General features: G+C 39.6%; 1 protein-coding gene across 9 annotated transcripts in view; it reads right to left on the bottom strand.

Moving 5' to 3' along the window:
* KIAA1211 (KIAA1211 ortholog) overlaps positions 1 to 24,514 on the bottom strand; it is a 126,777-nt gene that overhangs the window by 16,654 nt on the left and 85,609 nt on the right. For 8 of the 9 annotated variants that reach the window (XM_027636246.1, XM_027636238.1, XM_027636245.1 and 5 more), the window contains 3 exons: positions 22,319 to 22,487; positions 10,222 to 10,357; positions 1,065 to 1,229 (listed from right to left, as the gene is read on the bottom strand). In XM_027636246.1, the coding sequence (XP_027492047.1) occupies positions 1,065 to 1,229; positions 10,222 to 10,341 (285 nt within the window). In that variant the 5' untranslated portion in view covers positions 10,342 to 10,357; positions 22,319 to 22,487. The remainder of the gene's footprint in view (positions 1 to 1,064; positions 1,230 to 10,221; positions 10,358 to 22,318; positions 22,488 to 24,514) is intronic. The other variant, XM_027636247.1, reaches the window with a different exon arrangement.

Raw genomic sequence — 24,514 nt, 5'->3', positions numbered from 1 at the left:
ACTGCCGAGAGAGAGGTGTGAGTGTGCAAGTCCTACCTAAATGCCTGGCTCCCTGATAGATCTGACCACAGCCACGAAGGAAGTGGTCACAGAGAAGCTATGTTGCCTCTTAAACACTGATGAAGAATTTTGGCCACCATGCCCATAGATCTGCCTTCTGTGTGTTTGGCTGAATATAGGCATGAGCTGCAGAGGACACTTCCTGCTTTTGCCTTTCACACGGCCAGCACTAGTGTTAGTGAACACGAGTGGAGGTTCATGCCCTGCTGTCCCGTCGGGATTTTAAGGGCTGCATGTACATGATGGGTTGCTGCATGCCTTTTCCAAAGGTTCCCAGGCACAAAGTCAGCCTCTTTCAGGCACAGAAGGATGTCCTTCTGTTCCCTGCGCTCCTTGCTGGCATTACAGTGACACACAGGACCAACCTTGCCTTAGAGGATTTCCAGAGACCTTTCCTCACTCACTGTGTTTCTTAGCTGTCTGAACAAGACTCTTCTGGATGCCTGAATGCCCACAGTTCCTGATATCAAAATCTTCATGAATAATTTGAAGAATTATTTGAATTATACTGGACATTTGGATTTAGGGAGCATAAAAAATGCTTATCCCCCTTCTTTGCCTCTGGTTCCTGTCCATGAGAAATACAGATACTTACCCTAAGATCTAGGATTTTACAGATTTAGGCTCCAGACCCCTCTCATTTTGCAATGATTTTCCTTTTTGCCATTTGATGCTGTGAGCAACTTCCCTTGCTCGGAAGGCCATATTTCAAGATATTTTCTGTCTCAGAAAATTCTCCTGTCTTCTAGCTACACTGCAAATGATGTCTACATTGCTAGAAGTTCAGAGCAAACACACAAACCAGTAGATCTGTGTGATCTGGATCAAGATGCCAAGAGCATGCTTCCCATCAGTCCAAGAAGGACGAGCTGAGAGAACCCTCCCACATGAAACAGCCCAGTGAGTTCTGCTGTGCCTCACTGGAGACATCTGCTATTGCCCAGTGAATTTTACTGCTTTAGTACTGCTATAATGCCATGGACACATCAATTTAAAGTGCTTACTTTATTACCACTGCCTGAGATCACTGTGACCTGCTGAGTCTCAATCTCCATGGGGCTGCTGAGCAACACATCCTCTTCTATACTAGTGTTTGCTTCCCCCATTGTCCTCGCAGAAACTGTCATTTGTGGAGGCTGCCCAAATTTTATATTCTTGGCCAACTGTTGCTGAAAAACAAAAAAAGGAAAAAAAACCCAACAGCAGTGATAAGCAGGTATTTATATTATGAGTAAAACAAGACAAGTTCAGCATGCACCACAAAGTGACCAAGGTCAAGAATTTGCTACGTGATTTCTGATTTTGGATGATCAACTTGAGTTCTTGACAGTGTTGCCAAGTTTTGCAAACTTACCGTGAACTTTGAAACACTCCATCTCTTTTTTTAATCTATGTTCTAGGTTAAGACTTTGTTTATAAAAGCTAATTATGATGCCTTATCGTTGCAAAGAAATATGATTACAAGCCATATGTACACAGGGAAACTAAAACTACCCCAAAAGGCACCTTTCTCCAGCTCCCAAACCCTGCATCTCATACATCTGCAGTTCTGAAAGATATCCTTATTGTAATGTTTAATTATAAGGTTTAAATGTTAAGGGTTTGGCACAACCTGGCCTTAGAAGAGACAAAGTCTCAAATGAGGGTAAGCTCAGCTCTTTTAGAGGCTTGATCTCATAGGAACAATATACGAACTCCTGTCTGCTCAGGCTCACAAGCACTGCCACTCACCACTGTTGCACAAAGAACTTCAGGCAGGGAACATGCAGTAGATGAATGAATAAAAGAGCTTTCCCACCATTTATTTTTCTTTTTGAAGTAATCTTCTCTCAAAGGTTACAAGAAAGTGCTCTTGAATTACATCAAGTGTAAGATGAATAAAATAAGTAGCATATAATATCTGTCCCCTGATAGAGTGAGTTAGAGAAATTGCAGCTCTGGCTACTTCAGAGACACATACCATACAGACTTTGAAAGCGAATTTTTGCAAAAGAGTTAAAAGAAATTCTCTAGAAGCAGCAAATGGAGTAAAGAACATGTATTGATACATTCTCTTCCTGAAATATTTCAGGGAATCATTCTCAGCTAGGAAGGAGGGGACTGTGGAGTTATTTTCTGGCTTTGCTGTCTTTCAAGCACAGAAAATTCTCCAAAGGACTTCTCCCATTTCTATCTTGTGAAACTAGGGACAAGTTATTTATGCTCATTTGAATTCTAGCAGAAAGTGGTGAAATTTATATCGTACACCATTTTGGCATAGTGGGCAGTTCTGAATGGCAGACTTTTATTCCCACCTGGATTACTGGTAGTGCACCCATAGTCTAAAGGCAAGTGTTTCACCAAGGGTTTTGTTGTCTCAGGGTTTTTTTCATTTTTTGATTTTTTAATTTTTATAGGTTTTAGAAGTAGTTATGTAGTGAATGTGGGTTTTAAATGTAACTGTATGTCCCTCACCCTTTAGAACAGTAGTTACATATACCCAACCCTATTACCGCATTCCCTATCAATTCCCCCTAAATTCCAGTAGCATATTTAGTCTTCTTTTTCAAGGTAGGCCTTCATTCTGTTTAAGAACATCTGCACCCTTGCCTGGACAACAAGATATCACCCAGGCAAAGCAACCTTCAAACCCAGGACTTTGGAAAGCTCCAAGAACTGTAAGTACTCCAAAGAAGATGAAGATGAGGAAGAGGGGGTGCCAAAACTCCCCCAGACTCAATTCCCGAGGGGCAGGTCGGTGGGTGGAACAGGGCAAAGGCCGGGGGGGGGGATGAACAGGGGTTAGATGGACACAATTATAAAAATTGTAACACCTGGGTCAGGGGGCGCGCATGTGGCTTGTATTTTCAGAGCCTGAGAGGCTTCATTAAAACCTTCCCTTATTTTAACACCTACTTAAACTGCTCTGGAGTTTTTTCTCCCTGAGTCTTTTAGGCAACAGTTTCACCAAGTCCTCCCAAGCTTTTATGTTAGCAGTGCAACTCGTAGAGTTGAAATCTTACATGCTTCCATTGTGTAAATGGGAGCTGGATGGGCAGATGGGTCTGTATGAGGCAAAAAACCTTCCACTGATAGTTCTCCACTGGCCAGTTTCTTTCAGTACATTCTAACCTCTAAAGCTGATGCTAAATACCAAACGACCAAATGTCAAAATCTGAAATAGCTTCCTGTAACCACTGATCAAATTTATTCTTGTTGTTTTTAAAGAGCAATATTAAACCTGCTCCTTGTTCTTTTTTAAAATGTGCTTATATTGTAACTACAATGCAATTATCCCTCTCAGAAAAAATTCATACTAATATATTCTCCACCTGGTCAGCCAAAAAATCCTAAAAAAATTCATCATCCATGAAAGAAAAGAAAATAAAACCCCATAAATTTTACTTGGAAGAACACAAATGGATAGTCTAAGCCAGAGACGAAGAGATACATCAGTTTAAGCTGCAAGAGGCCATAATCCCTGAAAAGCAGCATCTACTTTAAATTTCTCAAAAGTTTCAGTTAGACATGCATTTCTGAACACAAAACTATAAATCCTTGAGTATTGTACTTGAGAATTCCCTGTGCTGACAGTGTGTGGATGATGGTCACCTAAGGAGGTTTATTTGCAATGCCAGTCACTAGAAGTTGCAGGCATGACATTTTGTTCTTCTACCATTGCATAGTCACATGTCTAAATACCCTTTTGGAAATCTCCACAGATGTATACTGGGCTCAGTTAAATGACCCTGGCATCTTTTGGTTTGTGCAAAAAGGCTTGTAATTTAACAGCCAGAAATCACCATCCTGCTCTGAAATCTATCTGTCAACTATAAGCGAAGGAAAGAGAGAAACTTTTTAGGCCTGCACTTCTCACCTCCATTGTTATCAACTCCAGCAGACATTCCCAGTCCCTCAGTTTGCAGCCAGTGGACAAGCATTTCTACAGGACTTACAAACCATTCTTGGTACCAAAACAACACAGATACCACACATGACATTTATACCATTGAAGCAGCAGCTGGAGAAACCATAAACAGGGCAGCTTTAGGATGAGATCCAGGTCAGGTTTACCTCATCCACAATGTTTTTTCTGTAAGATTCATTAGAGTTTTTCTATTCACATGCAACCTGCCTATCAGTGCCAGGTGCCATTCAGTATTAGGTGAGGGGCAGGGCTGCATATCTAATACTGGCAAATAATTACTAGGAATTCAGAAAAAAAAAAAGTTTGCCCTCATCTGATTTTTAAAATCTTCCTCAGTAACTGGATCATGACAAAGGCCCACTTGTATTTCATGCAAAATAATTTGCTAAAATGTGATACTATTTAACTGACACCAGCTTACCACTAATAACTTCAGAAATAAAGCTCCTAAGTTAAATTGCTCTGCGTTGTCTGGCACCTGCAGCAAATAAAAAAGCTCAGACTTTCAAAGCACTCTTTGTATTTGCATAGGAAATGCCACAGAACAAGCTTTCCATATTAACCAGCAGAGAGCCCAGATCAGGCTGTACATATCCTCTTTCACTCCTGTTTGGCTCCTCTTTTGTGTACATGCCTGCTTGGGTGCATGTTGGATTCAGGCCCCTGAGACCACATCATTTTTACGGCTTTGTGCCTGGAGCGAATCCAAAACTGGATCCCCTGAGCTGCTCACTCTGTTCAGTTAAAAACCATTAAAACAGAGTGATTTCATTCAGCTGATTTCATTCAAATAAGTCTTATAAGAAAAGCTTGTCATATTTTGCCTTCTGCTCAAATACCTATTTTTCATATCTGTTTGCAATGCCCAAATGTAATGAAAATTAAATTAAATTTTCTAGTTGTATGTAATTGAAAATTAATTACTTAATATATGTCCTAATAAAAGCCACACTGTTGAAATTCCATTTGGTCTTGTACAGTCTCTCAGAATGACCCAGAAATCAAAATGCCTTGGGAATAAATAAGATCGCTACTGAGATGTTTCTTGTAAATGCTCCAATGTTTTTTGGCACCTGAGGATTTTGGAGCCAATAGCCAGTTGGGAACTTTTTTTTTATGAATTTGTTTCATTGTTCTTTGAACCTGTATTTCACAAGTAGCAGTGTGGTATGACACTGAGTTCTACAGTCCAACTCTAGTTAAAGAAATATTTGTTTTGTTTTGGAAGTGTTACTAGTCTCAACTGATGCTCATGTGTTCTCATGCTGTGAAAGACTGAATGATTGTCCACTATTCACTTTGTCAATTCTACGCGTGCTTTTATAAATCTTTATCATATTCTCTCTTATAATTAATTTCTTTTCTAGGTTGAGAAAACTGTTCACCTAATTATTCTTTCTTTGGAAGTGAGTCCACTTCTTAATCCAAACACGAAAAGCTGCAGCATATCTAACCAAATGAAACCACCCACATAAGCTTTTTTTATAATCAGAGAGAATAAACTGGAAAGCAACATTCAAGAAGTCATATTGGTGTAGCTGGGGCCTTTAGAAAGTAATCTAGGTGTAAAATTAATATGGAAACCTATTGGAAATGAGGAAAATAAGAACTATTAGCACAGATGTTTTGGATATAAGATGCAGGGAGGGAACTGTTTCACTCTCCATTGCTGGTGAGACATTGTTTCATGCATTACACTTGAAGAAAGTTTTGGGGAGAGTCTAAAATAGAAGAATGGTGAAGAAACATACTGTAAATGGATTTCTAGAGAGGCGTATTTTCAGCGAGTCCAGATACAAATTAAGATTTTTGTATACAGTGGCAATAGACCACTTAGAGAGAGTTGTGTAAAGAGCAAGACTTTCTGCAGAAGCCTGAAGATACTGCATCAGTGGCATTTGTCACCAGAGTCTCTCCTCAAGCAAGGCAGATGCAAGGAAGGAAACAGAAGCTCATTTTCAGGGCTTACTATGATCATAGGTAAAAGAGAATCTGCCCAAGAAATGCTAGAATGATTAAGAAAAAAAATAAATAAATTCAGTTTATAAAGTAAAACCAATTTTCAAATATGAGGAAAACAATTAGGCTGCAGTGGCACTAGAAAATATTAGCAACAAAGACATTAATTGTAAGAAATACAAAGTTAGGCAATCATGCAGTGAAAATTCACTCCCAATTCTGAAAAATGCAGAGCATCAAGTTAAAAGATAAGAGCTTTGAGGTTCCGCAAATGACTTTGAAGACTTGTTGAGATCTGTGCAATATCAAACAGAAGCAACAATGGGAATCGCTGGTACAGATGTTCTGTGCACAGTAGGGGAAGCACTTGCTTGATCATTAGCTAAGATATGCTAATTACTAAAAGAAATGGAATCCAAAAGTGAACAGTTATTAGGTCTGATAGGAAGAAAATGATCAGTGACATTCATCATCAGAAAGCCAGGGAAATGTGAATTTTAAAATTGGTCCTTTAGTATTTGACCAAGAAGTGGTTTTATCATGATCAATATTTGTGTAATAAATGAGTGTTTTATAAATTTACAGAGCAGAAGGTTTGTTTGTTTTAAGCCACATGGCCACATGAAACAGGAGGTAACCCTGCAGTTCCTAAATGCCATAAGCTATACGTCGTATTCAACCTTTAATATTTTTTGAAGCTGACTGCTGCAGCCTCACAGATGCCAGATGACCCAAAATACTTTCAGTAAAGGCAAGAGCCAAAGAACAAGCTGTTCTCCTGCCTCCAGAGGCAGCAGCAGTATCACACCACAGTATTTTCACAGCAAAAGGGAGAGAATGGCTTAGACACTTCAGGATATTAATGTTCTAAACAAGCTTTCATTTTACTTCCTGCAGTTTTTGTAGTCTGAAACAAAAACTGTCTTCTGTTCATTTGTTGACCATTTCTGGTAAATATCAGTGGTAGGAAGAAGAGTCATAGCTACAAAATATGAGGAAGTAGTTCTAAGGCAGTTTGATGGAAGAAAAAAAAAAAACCACTAACCTATGAAAGGCAAGGATGTAAAACGAAGTTCCCCGAGTTTATTTTTTTTTCTGACACACTGACAGATTTACATTTTAAACATTCCTGGTGTCTCATTCACAGTCCTGTATGAGAAGCAGAGCAACAGATCCCCAGAAACTAAGAGTTCAGCATTAAGAGTACCAATGCCTAGGTACCTCCTCTTTGTGGGGTCAGGTTCAGGGTGGCTTTCTACAGTGGATATTACAAACTAGGTAATGATAAATCTCAACAGATCCAAAGGACAAGGAAAAGACTTCTTTTATGACAGCAGATGGCTTGAGCCAATGTGAAATAACTTCAGGATACACAAAGGCTATTGGAGGTTAACAAGAGGTCGGGCTTTTCTCAGGCTGACTTCTAGCACACACTAAAACCTTTGAACATAACCAAATCCATTTACAGAAAGCATGATAAGATGAATGCTACCAATCTTAAAATCAATAAAAACAAATGAGGGCAATTCTAGAAAGAACTGGTTTACCTTGCACACATAATCATGAAGAGAGAATTCCCATAATAAGAAGCTGAAACAGTGCACATGCTGGCCAGATGCCCAGACTACTACAGAGTTTGCACCATTACACAACATTTTTTGTGGGTTCATCAACACTCCAAAATCAGCAGAAAGGCAAGGCAAGAAGGTAGAAACACTTTGGCAGCCCTCAGAATGATATCCAGCACCATCAATATTAAATGGCTAGCATCATTATTCTGACTTCAAAACCCTTTTCATCATGCTATCTGCTAGGCCTGTAAGCATGGTGACTTTTCAAAAAAACAGATTTAAGTTTTCCAGGAGTGTTTACTGTACCATACAAAAAAAAAATCCTGAAAAGGGTTAAAATTTGCCAAGCTTTTGATCTCTGTTTGAATGCAGCAAATCTGAAGTCAGCAGGAGGCACTGAATCCTGGCAACAACTCTTTACTGAAGAGCATCTTGCTGGTGAATGGAAACTGGAAGGGCAGTGCTTCCACTGTGATATACAAGCCTGGGCAAAACCACAGTAATGCTGGTGGCAAAGTAATGACTTGGGACTGGGAACAGGCCTCAGAACTGGCTTTAAGGAGTAGAGTGCTCTCCAGAAGACATGATTGTCTCCTCTTATTCCACCAGTTTAAGAAATACAGATGTTCCCAGTTGGAGTGAGCTTACAGAAAGGGTCTTCAAAGTAGATACAAAGTCTGATAACAGGAGACTGAGTATCAGTGTTTTCTGTGACCAGAAATCACACAGCAAATGCTGTTTCATAGAATACTACAGCAGGAAAAAAGGATGGTGTATGGAATGCATAAAACCTTCAGATAGGAGCAATAGTCAAAACAACTCATCAGACCTGGGACTCAACTGTAAGGTCAACCTGAAATTGTGCAATGGGGTTTTAGCACGATTTTGTCCTAAAACTCAGGGACCAGTTGCAGAAATCATGGCTAGGGAAATTGGGACAGTTACATGCTGGGCATCAATTTTTACAGATACAAGAGGTAGCCCTTAAGCTTGTTATGAAAAAAAATTCATGGAGATTTAGATGAATATATAACTTCTGTGCAAACATGTAAATAGCTAAAAGCATCATTTACAATTTATTATTCATCTCCTTTCTGAATGAATGAGTTGCTCTCACCATCATCAGTAGCGTGGAAAATGAATTGGGGATGTTACAGGCTGGGTTCCAGCTATACTAAAATGACAAAAATGAACTACCATCCTTCAGTTTTAAATAAAAAGGCAAGAACATATTTGACTTTAAGCAGCTGAAACAATACTTCCCCTTGAAATACATACAAATAACCACAACAAAAAAAGGCTTATGCAAAGGCTATTTATTTTGTGACTTTCAAAGGGGAGTATTTAGCTTCAATTTTCTTGAGTTACCATGTGCTTAGTGAAGATGGTTGTTAGCAACTGCAATAACTATACTTTTTATCGGGTCTCTCAGTTTAGTGAAGGTAATAATTTTCACTGGGAATTTTAAGCTGAGTTTTGAAATAAGAAAAGCCACTCCTAAAAATGAAAAGTTATTCATAGAAAAGCTAACATACGGAATCCAAGACAACAAATCCAACAGATAGGGAGGGCACAGCTCCTTGAAGAAGCTGAGTTTTTATTTTTGGTTTTGCATCGAAAGGACACTGCAAAACAGGCCCAACTACCTCATGTCTTTGCCCAGAGTCAGCAGTCATTTTAAACACAATGATTTCAGACTGGAAAGTAGCATGCATGGAATCTACCTCGCCCAGGGAAATTTAAGCTGAAAAACCAGCACAGAGGAATTGGAGCTGCCCTAGCGTGGTTTCTACTTAAGAGTTCATCTACAGTCAGCACAGCCAGTGCTGTTCAGCTGCTCTGCCTGCCTACAGCACCAGCAGGAAGCAGGAGCAATTTAATCCTGAAGGTCAGAGCTCTCTACTGAGCATGATCTCTCACTCACCAGAAAAGATGAACCATGGGTAGACTTTTGAGGTAAAAGAAATCAATGGTATTTTACTAGTAAGCCTCAGAGTAACAACACTTGCACAGAATTAAAAATTTATCAGCATTTTGACAGGACATGTCAGCATCCTGAGCAATAAAGTGCAAAGTGCTTCTGAAGGACAGCTCTTTCAAGATCTAGAAAGGCACAGAGATGGGAATCTTACAGATGTACAAGTAAAGCAAAAAATTAGTTAGAGTGCTAATGGGAGAGAGTTCTGGAAAAGAAGGAAAAGCAGGTCATGTAAAGCTGTTTAGAAGCAAAACCCAAATATGCTTCGGAGAGATAAACAAATCCACCTTTCATGAGAGCCATTGAAAGGACAGCAAGAAAAAGGAGAAAAAATGTAAAATATATAAATGTATAGTGAAATGAGCTTTACAAAGAAGTTCTCACTCTACATGCCACTCCCTGCCACCAATACCACTCTCATTTTTTCTCTCAATACCACATCTGTAGGACTCAGGCATACAGATCAGGACACACTAAAACCATGAGTGTAGAGTTCAATTTAAATGAGTTCCACAAGACACGGATATTTCTGCAGAAATGTCTGCAGTATCACTGCTATAACTTTCAAGACCAAAACCCAGACCTTCTGCAGATTATCTGAATTACATGGCTTTTGGCCAGACAACTTAACATGGCTGAGAAATTTCCCGAAGGCTATTGGAAAAGCAAACCATTTTTATGCACATATAACACATTCTGGAGACTCTTTTCCCCCACATTTTAAGTATTTTTCCCACATTTCTTACCTGAAGAGTTTTGACTTTTCCTAAAACGTTCTCCTGTGACATTGCTTGAATGGCCTGTTCACCTTCTGTTCTCCCATCAGGTATAAAAATACTGTCATGGGAAAAAGCTCGACTGCCCATAGAATAATGGGAGGATCTGGAAAAAAAAAACCAGTTAAAAAATAAATAAGCACTGCAACGAGTTTATGAGATTGACCCTTCATATCATAACTGCCCTGCTGTACAGATTTTCCCTCCCTCTTGCCTTCTACGTAAAAGTTTTGAATATTCTCAGAAGAGAGGTATCCAAACATGTTCAGTTATTAAAAGTTTAATGGAGGTGCACAATTCCTTCACATAAAGTCTTCCTCCTCAGAAGGATCTAGAGTTAGGTGTTTTTAATAGGCGTGCTGAGAAGTCCAATTGATTTTCCTCGTAAATCTCATATCTAAATGTTACTTTTAGGATACAGAGTAGGTGACTATGATGCACACATTACCGGACTACATATTTAAGAAAGCCCACATTGGTGCTTAGTCCCAGTGCTTGGGATCTGCTGTCATTCTTGGTCAAAGAAAATAGCAGGTGTTAAACAAAAGGAGCTCTATAACACAAAAAGAGGTAATACACTGTAGTAGCCAACCTCTAAAAAGCTACCTCATTTAGCTGGTTACTCAGCTCTTCCTATCACCATGACTATGATTACACTGACTATAAAAGGTTATCATCAAACCCCTGAACTGCTAAGAAGCTTATTGCACCAACCTGAGTGGCTTTGATTAGCAACAAAGAGCAAGAAATGCCTGTGTGTTGTTGTTAAACTGAATACTAATGCCAAGAAGGAGGATGCATCATGAATGACCTAGTTATATGGCTCTGATTGAAATCCACAAGCAAAGGGATTAAAAAAAAAATTGTGAAGAAAATGTAGAATTAAAAAAAAAAAAAAAAGGGAAAAAAACCTAGGCTTGTGGGTTGTTACTTCGGAGTTTGGGGGCATTCTGGGGAAAAAATGTTTGAGTTTGAAAGTCATGTTTTGTCTCACCTAGAATATTCCATGGTAAGTGAAAAGCCAGTAATCTACAAACGTGATAAAAGCCACAGTACAAAACCCCTGGACAACTGAGACATCTTAAATCTCTCCTTTTAATAATCTGTTGACAACTCTATAGAACCTATTTATAGCTTCAAAAAAAAAAAAAACAATCTGGAGAAAAAAAAAGGGTTTGTACAGATCTAACCAAAACAACCTTCTACATTTGATAAAATCATTATAAACAAATATTTCAGCCACAGCAAGGAAGATGATACTTGCGGAGAGAGGTGTAAGTAAAACAACAAGAAAAATTAAAGTTTCACATATTTAAGAAAATCAGTATATTATCTTTTTCTGCCTTTTAAAATGTACTAATTTTTCATGAAGTGTTCATGATATTTCTACTCCTACTTTGGAAACAAATATGTTTGGAATGTATTTATTACACTTTCATTTTTTTCCTGGGATATCAACATACTCTTTTTAAGTAAAAACAATAATCTTTTCTTACCAAGGAAGACTTGTTATATAGGGTTATATTATCCTGTTGAAACAGATTAGATAATAAACTATTTGTGACTTTTATAACAGAATTTCTTAGAGGTAACATGAAAACAACAGGAAAAAAGCCCCCTAAACCCTCTCTCTCTTCCTAGTTTATATATAAAACTTTTGCAATCCACTCACAACATATTCCAATCTTTTGAGTGAACACACAGAGCCATCTAAATCATTTTTTCTTCAATATAATCACAAACTAACTGAAAAACTACTTTTTATCCAGAATTAATATTTGAGCAACATGCTTCATTTGAAACAAACCAGCACACAATCAGGCAAAGAGCTGGTCAATATTTCACAGCAGTTTTAGCCATGAAAGAGAAGGAACCTTTAATTGATGCTACCTGATTGCCTCTGGATTCTAAAGGTCATACACCTTCTTTTAGAAATCTTTTATTAGAGAAACCATAAAAGCATATTTTTAAACCCTCTGCTAAAAAAGTTCCTGTACTGAATCTCTGTGACTCAACCTGTACACAGAACTGCGGTAAAATTGCATGTCACTGAAATACATCCACCTTCCTTGGCCACCCAGGAATCAGGCCGTGACCTACAATTTGAGAAATGTCCCTTAAACAGAGAGTGGTTTGAAGCTGAGAGAAAGTTGGCTTTTTTTTCATATAACTGTGTTGGACTGTTTGAACTGAAAGCTCTAGCATTGCATTCAACAAGGTGGGAGGGGGGGGGAGAAGTCTGTAGTCACAACCAAAACAGAGACAAATGTGTAAAATTTGGAAAACCAGTCCATGGGCACCCCTCCTGCCATTTGCATTGTTCAGTCTGTGAACCTGTTGCAGGTGTGGAAGGCAAGTCCAGTGGGAAATGGTGGTTTGTTAATTACCTTTGAACTGAGAGATCTGCTGAGGATGTATAATCCAGGTCATGCTGTGCTCCAGAGACGATCCTTTCTCAAAGATTTTTCCAGCAGGGCTGTGGCTCAGATACTTGTGGCTTTGTCTCACAGCTACTTGCTGTGCATACACCACTATCCTCCCCTTTTACTGTCCAGTGGGTTGGAGTTCTCATACTTAAAATCAGACACCTCATGTATATTTGTGTTGTCTGTTACAACTGATTAGTAGGCAAGGATTGCAATTCAGGCACAAAAGTGGCTTGTTTGCAAGTTGTTTTTGACCTCACTAATGAATTGCTAATATTTAAGTTGGGAGCAGCCAACTGGCAGCTTTGAACTAAACAGAATTTGCTAGCAGTTCAACCCCCAAATCTGCATTCGACCAGCTACAGGGATGCTCTGGTAGTAGGAAGTACCCAATAAAATCTGAGTCCCTGAAATGGAAGAAAAGAGCAACTTCTGAGGTCAGTGCTGGTAGACTGTCTGGGACAGGGCTGTGAGTGAAGATCTTCCCTCTCCTGCTACAAAGCTGAGGACACCTTTGGTGATCTACTCTCTCCTCCTGCCTATGAACTTATTAAATATCATTTAAAGCTTCTTTTGGGGACACCAGGTCACATGAAATAGCTTCGGAGCTCCATGTGACCTGCAATCATAAGTATATCACCAGTGAAAGTCCAACCCTACCTCTGACAAGTGCCCACAATGGTACCAGTGGCAGGTACCAGTAGCACGTACAGCATTTCTGACATTCTCCCAAACACCAAACTGCTGTCTCTCTCCTTATTACATGGCATCACATATTTCTGTTTTGTAGAGCTTAGGCCAAACATATCTGAAAGGTTTTGTCCATTTTTGTTTTCTTATTAACTTGCTAAAACAAACATACTCCAAATTGTCAGAAGACATGAAACAGTCACAGGAAAACTTGCAGTGCATTAATTCAAGATTACTCTCTACTGTATCCCTTTGAAATGCTTTGCACATATAGTGAATATTTCAGAATTGGGTGAATGAGCAATTCTGCTAGCCACATGTCCAACAACTGGTAAAAATAGTTTAAGAATTTTGCTTAAAAGTCTTTGTAGGCTAAAGAACATAGGAAAAAATATTCACACATTGTAGTAACCTAGTTTCTTTTACAGGAGAGTTTAAATACCGTTTAAGGTGATTTCCAGGCTACTTGTACTTTCTGAAAGGTCTCTTATTTTACTCACTTGGAGCCCAAATCCTTTCACATCTTCCCAGCTGTGAATCTGACAGATTATATCACAAAGGTCCTTTTCCCCCCTCTTTTTTCACTTTCCTCATGTTCTACTTTTGGAAAGACTGAATTTCTTTTAAGTCATAATACAGTATGAATAATTAAGCTTCCTTCACTGCTACCAGCATTCCCATCTTTGAAGTTTTTCTCAGAAGTCTTTATACGAAAATATCCTCACAATACACATCTACAGTCTGTGCTCCCTTCAATTAAAAGGCATGTCAACATCAGGGGTGGATTTCAATAGATTCACGGTATGACAGAGACCCAGGCTACAGTCATAGCCATGGCTGAAGGTATTACAGCTTCAAACTGCCATATCACTTCCAAGAAATTTGGGAAAACAGTGCCATCAGTTTATGAGCACTTCTGTTGATAATTCTGATGATGACACTTCAGAGGCTGTTTGTACTGAAAATAATTGAATCATCATCTGACTCACTTTCAGAAACCTGACTAAATTACATGAATTATGGATGTGCTATATCAAAATATGAAGCACTTTTAGCAAATCCTTAAAGATGTTCTCTCTGAAGATGTGTTGCAACCCAAGGATCATGTTCCAGTTTCAGCTGCAATACACAAATTTTCAAATAATTTTCTCATACTCAGAGCAAAGTTAAATTGCATTTGCTCTCAGAGTTTTTGTTGCCTCACCTGTGTCCATCTTCAGGTACCTGAAACAGGTTGGAATACTTGGTTTCACAGCAACACTAAAAACTTACTTTTCACCTTCTTTGGTTAGGATGAAATTCTCAAGAACTACTACATTTTTGAGAATGTATGATGGGCTCTGTGGTACATGCAGGTTTTAGCATGAAAAAAAATATACCAGGATTTGTCTTTGTCTTGAGTGTGCCCCAAGAGCTTAAAAGTATAGCAGAGCCAACCATCCCACAGGATTTTTACAAATAATGACACCAGTAGTGTCAAAGGGATGGGAAATAGAGCAAGACACAGAGTATGAGGACCCCACCACATCCTGACCATGGAGATGACAGGACTCCTAGCCCAGATTTAACAGTATTTAGCTGTAAAAGAAGTTGCCTCAAATACACATTGCCCCTAATTAGGTTTCTTCTGCATAAAATTAATATGCTTCTCAGACTCATTGTTAAATTCAGTGCTGCTGATTCATTTTCCTGGAAAGGGAAAACATCTGTTTCATTTCAGTCTTCTGGAAGAATCACAGAAAACCACTGGTAAAACAGATTACATAGATATTGGAGTATCACATCCATGTATGAATTTGGCTTGCAAAAACCTCTGTGCAGTAAACCCCTCTTACTGTTACTCATTCTTGCTAAGGTATCTGTGTGTGCTAAGAAATTAGAAAATGTGAAACAATTCCCTTACAGTAAAATAGAACCACCTTGATCCTACAGGTGAAGTCTTACTCCTCTTGCATGAAGACCAACTGAGAGAGATTGCTCTTTGGACCCTCCCCCAGCCATCCACTGCTATGCATCATCATCTATTTAGGATGAGATTTTCCATCAGTTCTAGATACATCAAGTCAGGACAGGTGAGGTGTCACCCTTTCTCTCTTTACCCTCCTCTCTGTGTGTTCACATCACCTCTTTTTTGCCTGATTAGTGGTCATGGTTCACATGAAACAATTCAGAGAGATGTTTTGTAACTTGAATAACTAACTACAAAAAAAAAAAAAAATCCCCAAAACCACCCAAACTCAAAAACCTACACAACTCCTGGTTTGCCTGAGCAAACCCTGACTCAAGTTTCCATGCTAGCTGTGTGTCTAGAGAGCTGTTGGAAAGAGCCAGACAACTGCAGTCCAGATATCAATCAGCATATACTGCTGTGGGACTGCACCCTTAAGTACATCAGAGCATGCAAAGGAACAATTTTACACAGAATACAAGGTTAAGTTTATCTTGACGCTGGTGGCTATAATGTTTTAGACCCCATTTTTCTCCAGAGCTATTTCTCCTCTCAAAGACATATGTGTGGTCATTAATAAGGGGAAGCTTTTCCAGCAGAGAACACTGAGACCTCAGCTCTTGTATAATCCCATGTTGGTGCGTTCCTGTAGTACAGAAATTTCACACCACCAGTTGCCTCTTTGGTGTGTCATAAATGTTCCTCCCACTCTGTTATTAAAGAGTTAGAAATAGAAACTGGAAAATAAAGGGAAAGAATGAGTTGTTCTGTTCTTTTGTGTTTGCAGAGACTGACTCCAAAAAACCCCGAGTCTCATGACTTTTAGTTTTCCATTAGAAACTGATTCTGTAATCATTAGAGATCAAAGCCAGCTTTTTAACATAAAGCCATTTTTAACATTAAAAAATTCATAAAGCATGTAAAGCAAGAATGAATTTGCTTTAGCCAGGTATTGACCCTCCCTATAATCTCTTCAAAGGAATCTGGGAGTCACTTCCCAGAATAATGCCCCAAGGAAATGACAAGGGCAGTGATAGGTTGCCTTTACTTATTGTTTTGTTTTAATAAAGAAATCTGATTCAACGCTTTGCATCTCCCATGAATGTCCCCAGGGCAGATAGAGATGAAAAACATAAATTTCATTTTCTACTCATTCCAGAGATGCATTAATACGTAAAAGATGAAAACTGACTGTAATTCTGATATATATTTTTAGTACCCTCTCTTTCATCTCTCATACTAGAATGTGAGTTTTGGTTCTAACTCACACTTGGATGGGGAATACTGTGTATGCTGTAACATAACTCTGATTCTGAGCTCAATCTAAAGATGCATTTGTATCACCTTCAGGAACTGCTGAATTTCAGGACACTCCCCCTGTTATGACCCACTCGAGTCCCATTGATGCCAATGACTAGTTGTGCAGCCCCACTGTCAGTAGTCCTGCTCATTTCAAAGGTATCACTCAACATTATCTTATATAAAGCTCCAGTCTGGTGTCATCAGAGGATCTGTAACCTATGACCTTACCATAGTTTCATTTTTTCTTACAAGCAGGGATCAAGCTTAGCTATAAGTAGCTGATGCATCATGCTAATAGTCTAACTAAAATTATGATAATCAGGGGCACAAAAATCAGTCATGGGAAGTATCAAGTCCCAGAGAGCACTAATGAGCTTTAATGTCCCTGACCAGCCTCATCTGGGAGCTCCACCCACCCACATGGATCCAGGAGCTCTCTTTAAAATCACAGTTGAGGCTTTGGTCCCTGCCTGAACTATGCTGGAGGAGTGCCAGAGTCCAATTCAAAAACAACTGTCCCTGGCCAAAAAGATCCTTGATCCAGACCTCAATTTGCAGACTTTTCCTGGTTTGCCCTTAGCTCTGCCTTCTCAGCTATGGACCTGCAGCACGATCACAGATCCCACCCTGCTGTGGGATTTCCTTGGTGCCCTGCTTGCCTTCCCTGAGGGAGCAAGAAGGCAATGAAGTAGGACTACACAGTTCTTGACATGTGAGTTTTAAATAATTATTCACTAAATTGTCTAATCTCAGAAAGTCTCAGCATGTACAGCAAAGAAAGGCATCATTCTGGTTTCCAGTAATTCTGCAAGTGAACCCTGATGCAGCTTGAGGATGTGGACTTTCACCAGTTAGCATAGAAATATGCAGATTGGTAGAAGGAACAGGGCTCTAAGTGGTCCAGCTTTCACACTTGACCTGGCAATCCATCACATGTGACACTATTCTGTCAAATAGCAGCATATGTTTAAGCAAAATCTGCTCTAAAGTATGGTAAAACATCAGGAAAAGAAGTGAAAAGTCTAAATTAGCCTTGGCAGAAATAAGTGTTATATAGTGACTGCATTTAGCCGATAAGGAAGGAAAGGAAGAGGAAATAAGACAGTATATTATATTAAAGGTGATAACTCTGTATGGTACAGGAGCCTAGACCTCATCCTTATCAGCTGCTGAAAATGACAGTTGCCATGCAGAATCTGGAAGGAAATCAAGTATATGATGATTAGGAGGGGGAGTGCAATGAAAAAATCCAAAACGGAGGCAAGGGAGAGGAAAAGTGGACAGTAAGACATCCTAACCTTCCAGAGAGACTAAAGCAAGACAGCTTATGTGATGGAAGAAGTGAAGACCACAGTAAAAAAGGTTCTGGGATTACTGATGTGAAAATTAAACTAATAATTGAGGCTGAGGACAAAAGACAAGTTAAAAAGGAGAAACAGAGTGCAACCTAATATAAAATGTTGAGGACTTGCAGAGACACGGCCTACTGAAGGGCTCTCAGGATCATATACAAATTACAGCACACATAACGAGGCATCTTTGCACTCTAGTAGCAGCTGAAAAAAAAAAAAAGGCAAGCTGATGGCACTTTGCGCAAATTTCTACTAAGTGATAAAATTGCAACAAGTAGTAAAAAGTCCTAGCTCACGTATCTAAGAAGAAAGTTTCTGGAGCTCAAAGACTTAAGCAAGCTGGGAACAGAAGGGAGGAAAGTGAGAGTTGAGGTGTCAAGAAAAGCTAAGGTCAAAAAAAATACTGAGTATGATATTAGTCTGATGTTCTGCCAAGGCAGCTGGAACAACTTCAGGAAGACTTTCTCCACTCCTCTGCTCTGACCACACACCACTGAGTACACATCAGAAATGGTCATTCATAAGGTGGTTGTGGCTCCTATTTCTGTGCTATTCAGCTGCAATATAAATTACAAAACAGGAGAAACAACTCTAATGCCACAAAAATTCATAATGAAACTTATAAAAAATCCATGTAAATGGAAAACTGCAGAGGGTAAAGCTGTTCTTTGCCACAACCTTTTCTGTCCTGGAACATCCTTGCTTCCCACAACACACCTCATAACCCAGAAATAAGAAATTTGTTCCACATGGATCCTTGTCAGCTGATGTAAGAGAGGAAAATCCAAGCTTGCTTTGTTTATAAAAGCCTTACAGTGCCCACATGTTACTTTTCTTTGCTTGAGCTTGAAGAGATACTTGCTGACATCTGAGTTCTGATAAGATGAAGTCTCCAGAAGAAGGTGGACACTAAGTAGTACTGCAACGTAACACTCTCACTGGAGTCAAGAAGGCACTCAAAATGAGCCGCTTCCAAAGAAATTAGTAAAGTGACAAAAGCCAATTGCAGAAATAAGGCTAATAAGCAGAAAAAAATGCCCAGTGTGTGAAAACTGGATGTGACAGAGAGAAGGTTTCTTGGGAGCTCCTTGAAACTCCAGCTGGGTAGACAGATCACTTTTTTACTGTTGATCTAGATTGTTTCATATGGAACTGTACAATGCTGCAAGTAAAGGGGTTTTGTTTCATGGAGAGGCACTGTCAAGAAACTGAAGTTCACTCAGAGACTTTTCGTTGGAAGAGGATCAGTGCTGTCACACTTGACTCCTCAAGACCTGACAGGTCTAATTCCAGGTCCTTTGAAATACTGCATTCAGTCTAAGGAAAGGCACTCTATTGTACCCCCAATAAGAGAAATTTAATTTCCCACTGCCTCTGCATATCAAGCTAGAATGACAAACTTTTGTAGGGCACTGCACAGGTGCACTTTCAGGTATGTCCTCACAATGCTTGCTTAATGTCAACTGTGACAAATTAGACAAATATAAAATCTTTTAAAGTGCCAAATCATAGTTTTAGAACAGAAGCTTCTGGAGACTTTAGTGAAGGTCCACAAACACAGCTTAACTTCCTTGTAATAAGCACTTCTATCTCCCAGCCCTTATGGTTAGGACATGAAGTTAATGAATACAGTTTTAACTTTGTAAACTCAAGAAGGGCAGTATAAAAGTGGGAAAAGGAATTCCAGCCTTTCACAAGGCAGAACAAGACAAACTGCAGTAGGATATCTCCCACTTGGCTGTTGCAAAACAACATGGATGAATAAATAGGCTGAAGTGTGCATACATCAGGATACCAAGCAAGTTATTTGCATCTGATGAATCCAAGATGCATCTGTAAGAACGGATGGACAGGCAGATCTCTCAGGCTGCTTCCAACTCAGCTAGTCAATCTACACCATATGCAGATTACCTAAATGGCTCCAGGGATGTCTGCATCATCCAGTCGGTGCAGTCTCCATTAGAGATTTCAGCGCTAGCTGTGAGCAGGCTTGTAAGCCAATACAGCACTCAGTGAAATACTAGCTTAGGTCTTGGAAGCAATACAGATGTCTTCTTTAGCCTATATTCATTCATTTGCTTGTCTCTACCTTCTGGAGGCAGCTTCCTCCCTTAATATCTGTTCAAAACAACAACCTCCTCTCCCCAAAACAAAACAAGAAGTCCACAAGACACATCTGCAGATAACAAATTCATGTACTTTGCAGGCTGAAAAAGAAATATAGCTCTCTTAAGGGAATGGGAGTATCCCTGAACTTTTATTGCAAAATTGCAACATTTATTAAGTTTTCGTAAATGTGTGGTTGTTGTACATTCTTAAAGAGTTTGAAGCAAATGTTTTTACAATACTATTCAGTTTTTTGCTTATATAAATATACTAATTGATATTTATATTTGCTCTGGTCTATTTCTATAGGAATAGTGGAAGGTATGGCAATGCATCTACCGTTAGACAACTTTTAAATAACTATGTATATTATTTCACTCAGCCTCTCTTTGCATTCAATTCACAAACATTTGAAATTACAGTAAAGGTCAAAAAAATATAATGGATGGAAGCCATGCTGAAAACAATGTGGTGGCCAAACTAAGCTCCCCAAAGCAATCTAACGCACTGCACTGAATATCTATGCTTGTTGTAAGATGAGCAGCGTGACAAACACTACCTGCAAACTAAATCAAATCCCACCCACATTGCACCATAAAGCCTGAGAGGAAAAACAGAGGTTTGACTTGGTATTTCTAGCAGGCTAAAACAGAACCTCTCAGGAGTCATAGGTGCAGAAAGACGTGTTCCACTTGAGGTGAGGCGCGGGACCCTTCACTCTTGCTAATCCCCTGTGATTTAAATCGTGCAGTCTGACTTATTATACCAGAAGCTTACATTTAATGCCTTTATTAATTAGAAAAATTAATATGTTTAAAAATGTAAGCATTTAACAGTCTCACCAGGGTTGGCCACACCTTCCTGTCACTGTTGGGGAATGGGACAAGTTCCCATATCGCTGTTTGTTTCTGGGCGCAGCACCACATTTTTGGTTATACTGAATGGGAAATCCCTGATAGCCAGATGACGCCCTTTAGTTTGCTCTTGAGGGAAAAGGCACTGAAACCTCCTACAGACTTTTGGCATCATGCACTCAGGTAATGCAATGCAACAGCAGTCAGCCACACCTCCAGCTGCACTGTGGCTATGCTCAGTATTGATTTTCTGAAAGGCTGGGTTGGGCAAAAGAGGTGTATGAGATTGCACTGCAGAAACCAAAAGGAAACCTAGAACTTAAGGAATTTCATAGAATGGCACAAAAAAACTCAAAAGCTTAAAAAAACCCTAAATAAATAATTTTTAAATCACATTTTCGCAGCTATTATTTTGCACCACTGGAAAAACTGTGCAGGGTGATGTTTCTGCTACAAATTTTGGCATGTTTTTTTGTCCTCTCAGCTGTTTTGTTACATTCAGATATTCACACTCCCCAGTGCAAATAGTTTCGTTTTTTCCAAAGCAGCAGGCTTTGACCAGGAGTCAGCTAACCTCTCTGAGACTAGCAGCTGGAAAGTGAAATAAGTATTACTGACACCATTAGTTTGTGCATCTGGCCTTGGGGTTTTGTTGCTGTTGGGGTAGGGGGTTTTTTGTTTGTTTTGGTTTGGGTTGGTTTGTTTGGTTGGTTTTGTTTTTTTGGTTTTTGGTTTGGCTTTTTTTTTCCCTGTCCCCAGTTAGAGATTGCTAACTAGTTAGCTCTGTGCAGTTTCTTTCTCCCACTAGTCATACAGAAAATTCTCACACTGTCCTTTTGTAATCCTCTATTGACACTTGAATATGATCTGATTTCCAGGTGCTTCTGTCTGCTCCCTTCCTTCCGCTCTACATTCAGATCAGAATAAAAGCAGCCTATTTGTTGACCCCAGTTACAATGCAAAAACTCTATGGGATAGACTGAAAAAGGATGTGTCTGTTCTGACCCAAAGATAACACCTTGCAGGGAAATGTGTGCAATAAAATATACCAGTTCAAGTTTCTCTTTTCACAGTTTTTAAAAACATGCATGCCATTAATACATGTGCTCAAGATTCTCCATGGATTCTGTTAAATCACAGAGCTGGATTCAAATTCATTTCTGCTTCACCCTGGGAATTCTTTTTTGCAACCAGTATATGAACCCACTTTGGAGTCTAAAGCAGCAGGTGCCACGTTCAGAGGAGGGAGAGAGATGCATGCACTTTGTAAAAAGCCAAGTAAAAATTGCTGCCATTTAGCAGAGGGAGAATTTAAATTTAATTCCATAAAAAGCAGGGAGAACAAGCGGTGTGTGTGCACAGGCTGGCAGCAGATGCATGTGCGCTTACCTCAGCCCACTGTTTGGCTCTTCATCGGAGGAGAGGGTGCCGTTGCAGATATTGCTGAAGGAGTGGCTGGGCTTCAGCTTGGGTTCCTCACAGTCTGAGGCAGGCTCTCTTTTCTTCCTCTTGCTGAAGAGCTTCTTGAAAGGCTGGAATTTGCCTGCCTTTTTCTTGTCTGCGGATGACAAGACAGAGCAGCGCAGGGCTGAGGGACGCGGCTGGCAAGCACACGCCGCGGCAGCAGGTTCAAAGGAGGAATGAGGTCAAAGAGCAAGTCACCAGCCCGGAGCAGCCCAGCACTTTAGATGTAAATGCCGGGCTGCAACTTGCTGTTGATGCGTCATATTGACAAAGCAAAGGAAAGCGCACTAAAACATCTGTTCTTGGGTTTAAGGATCTGTTTAGAGGTGTCAGCGCAGCCGACCACTTCGATGAACAGAAGAGATAATTTTGCATAGCCAGAATGTAACACTGCAGCTCATTTTTAGACTTTACACCACAGTTTTGACCATTTTACCAAAAGAGAAGCATTGCTTTGGTTACCCCACTTTGGAAGGTGCTGGATCCTCTGCCTTGAATTAGAAGCAATTGAAACCAACCAGCTGAGTTTTAGTTGTGTGTCTTCATAACCAGACAATTTATAAATGAACAAACAAAACAGGATAAAGTTCTGTTGGTTTGCTGCTGGGTTACTTCAATAAACATCCAGCTTTATATCAGGAAAGTCAATACATTTCTCTGACTTTTTTCCCCCCAGGTGACTGAGGACAAAATTTGACCAAGCATTTCTTCCTTGAGACACTGAAATTTTCAAAGCTACACCAAAAAAGCATAGCAAAACACAAAACAGACATGAAGACAGAAACAAGAAATAAAAAACTTAACCAGGAAAAAAAAAGTAACTTTTTTTTCCACCAAAGACTGGAGAAAATAAAGGTAGCTTTCAGCTACTATCCCCACATCTATTCAGAAGAAGTACCATGATTTTCTTGTTAGCCACTGTCAAGAAAAGATTAATTTCTCAGGGCTGGGATGCATCAAAGAATATCTGAAACATAATAACATTTAAAAAGAGTTTTATTTCTTTTCTGCTTCACTTTAATTTTGCATTGAATCTACTTGGAACAAGCTAGTTTGGGGTTTTTTTAAAGAAAACCCAGCTCTTAGCCCCCTATCATAATCTAATTTGAGAAGCATCATTTTGTACTGGTGACAAATATTTTCATAAGATCTTTAAATTCCTGTATGTGCTTTTCTCACAATCTGTGTGCATATGCACTGCCTCAGCATGCTCCACTCTTCCTATGGGCTGTAGCTCAACAGAAAGCAGCGGTTTGGTTGGAAAGTATATGGAGGCCCCTGTAGGAACATTTGACCAGGAAACTTGGGCAATCTTATGTAATGCAATAGCACTCTGCAATTCCACATTAGGTTTTACACTCCACTCTGCTATACCTGAGCATGGCAAAGCCAAATCTGGGTAACACCCCTTTGTAGTTGCTGGAGGCATAGCTGCAGAGTATTCAGAGAGAGAAAATGTGCCCAAGCACATTGTGATCTGCCTGCTTCCTGTGGTAAGTTGTTTCCAAACCAGTATGGTGCCAGAGAGCCCGAGTTGAACTCAGGGTGGGATCGAACTTATACAAAGTGAATCTATCTGTACCTGATTACAGATGAGGTAGGACACGTAGACTGAAATTATGAAGTGAAAGATGCAAGACATAGTAATTCTGGATTTCCTTTAAAGATCCCTAAAAAGTTCATACAGATATAATTCCTCATCTTGGGCAGTCAAGACACACAGAATTTGTGCGACTTGGTTAAGACAACAATGCATCCCAGTAGCAGCATAAAGATAAAAAGCTGAATTATGAACCTCAGATTCAGGCCCAGCATTAGAATTTTTTGATTCAGAATCACTGACCCACAATGAGCAGATGAGAAAAACAACAAGCACTGAAGCAGCAGTTTTACCAGGGTAGAAGAAAAAGGGGTACTCAACCTCTCCCCAGCTCTGCTTTCCATAAGCTGACCAACTCACATCTCCAGCCAGACCAGCTTTTTGCTGCTGAATTCTGACTTTGGAGAAATATATTCTTACATGGAACCCCTAACAGACGGGCAGGCAGTCATGCAGAGAAATAGAGAAATTATTGCTCTTGGCCAGAGCTCATCCAACCCTTCACACGCCTCAGAAACTGA

This window comes from Corapipo altera, unplaced genomic scaffold, assembly GCF_003945725.1.
Source record: "Corapipo altera isolate COAL_440 unplaced genomic scaffold, ASM394572v1 22b, whole genome shotgun sequence".
Taxonomy (NCBI): Eukaryota; Metazoa; Chordata; class Aves; order Passeriformes; family Pipridae; genus Corapipo; species Corapipo altera.
The sequence above is the reverse complement of the archived record's forward strand: the minus strand, read 5'-3'. Positions and strand labels throughout refer to the sequence as shown.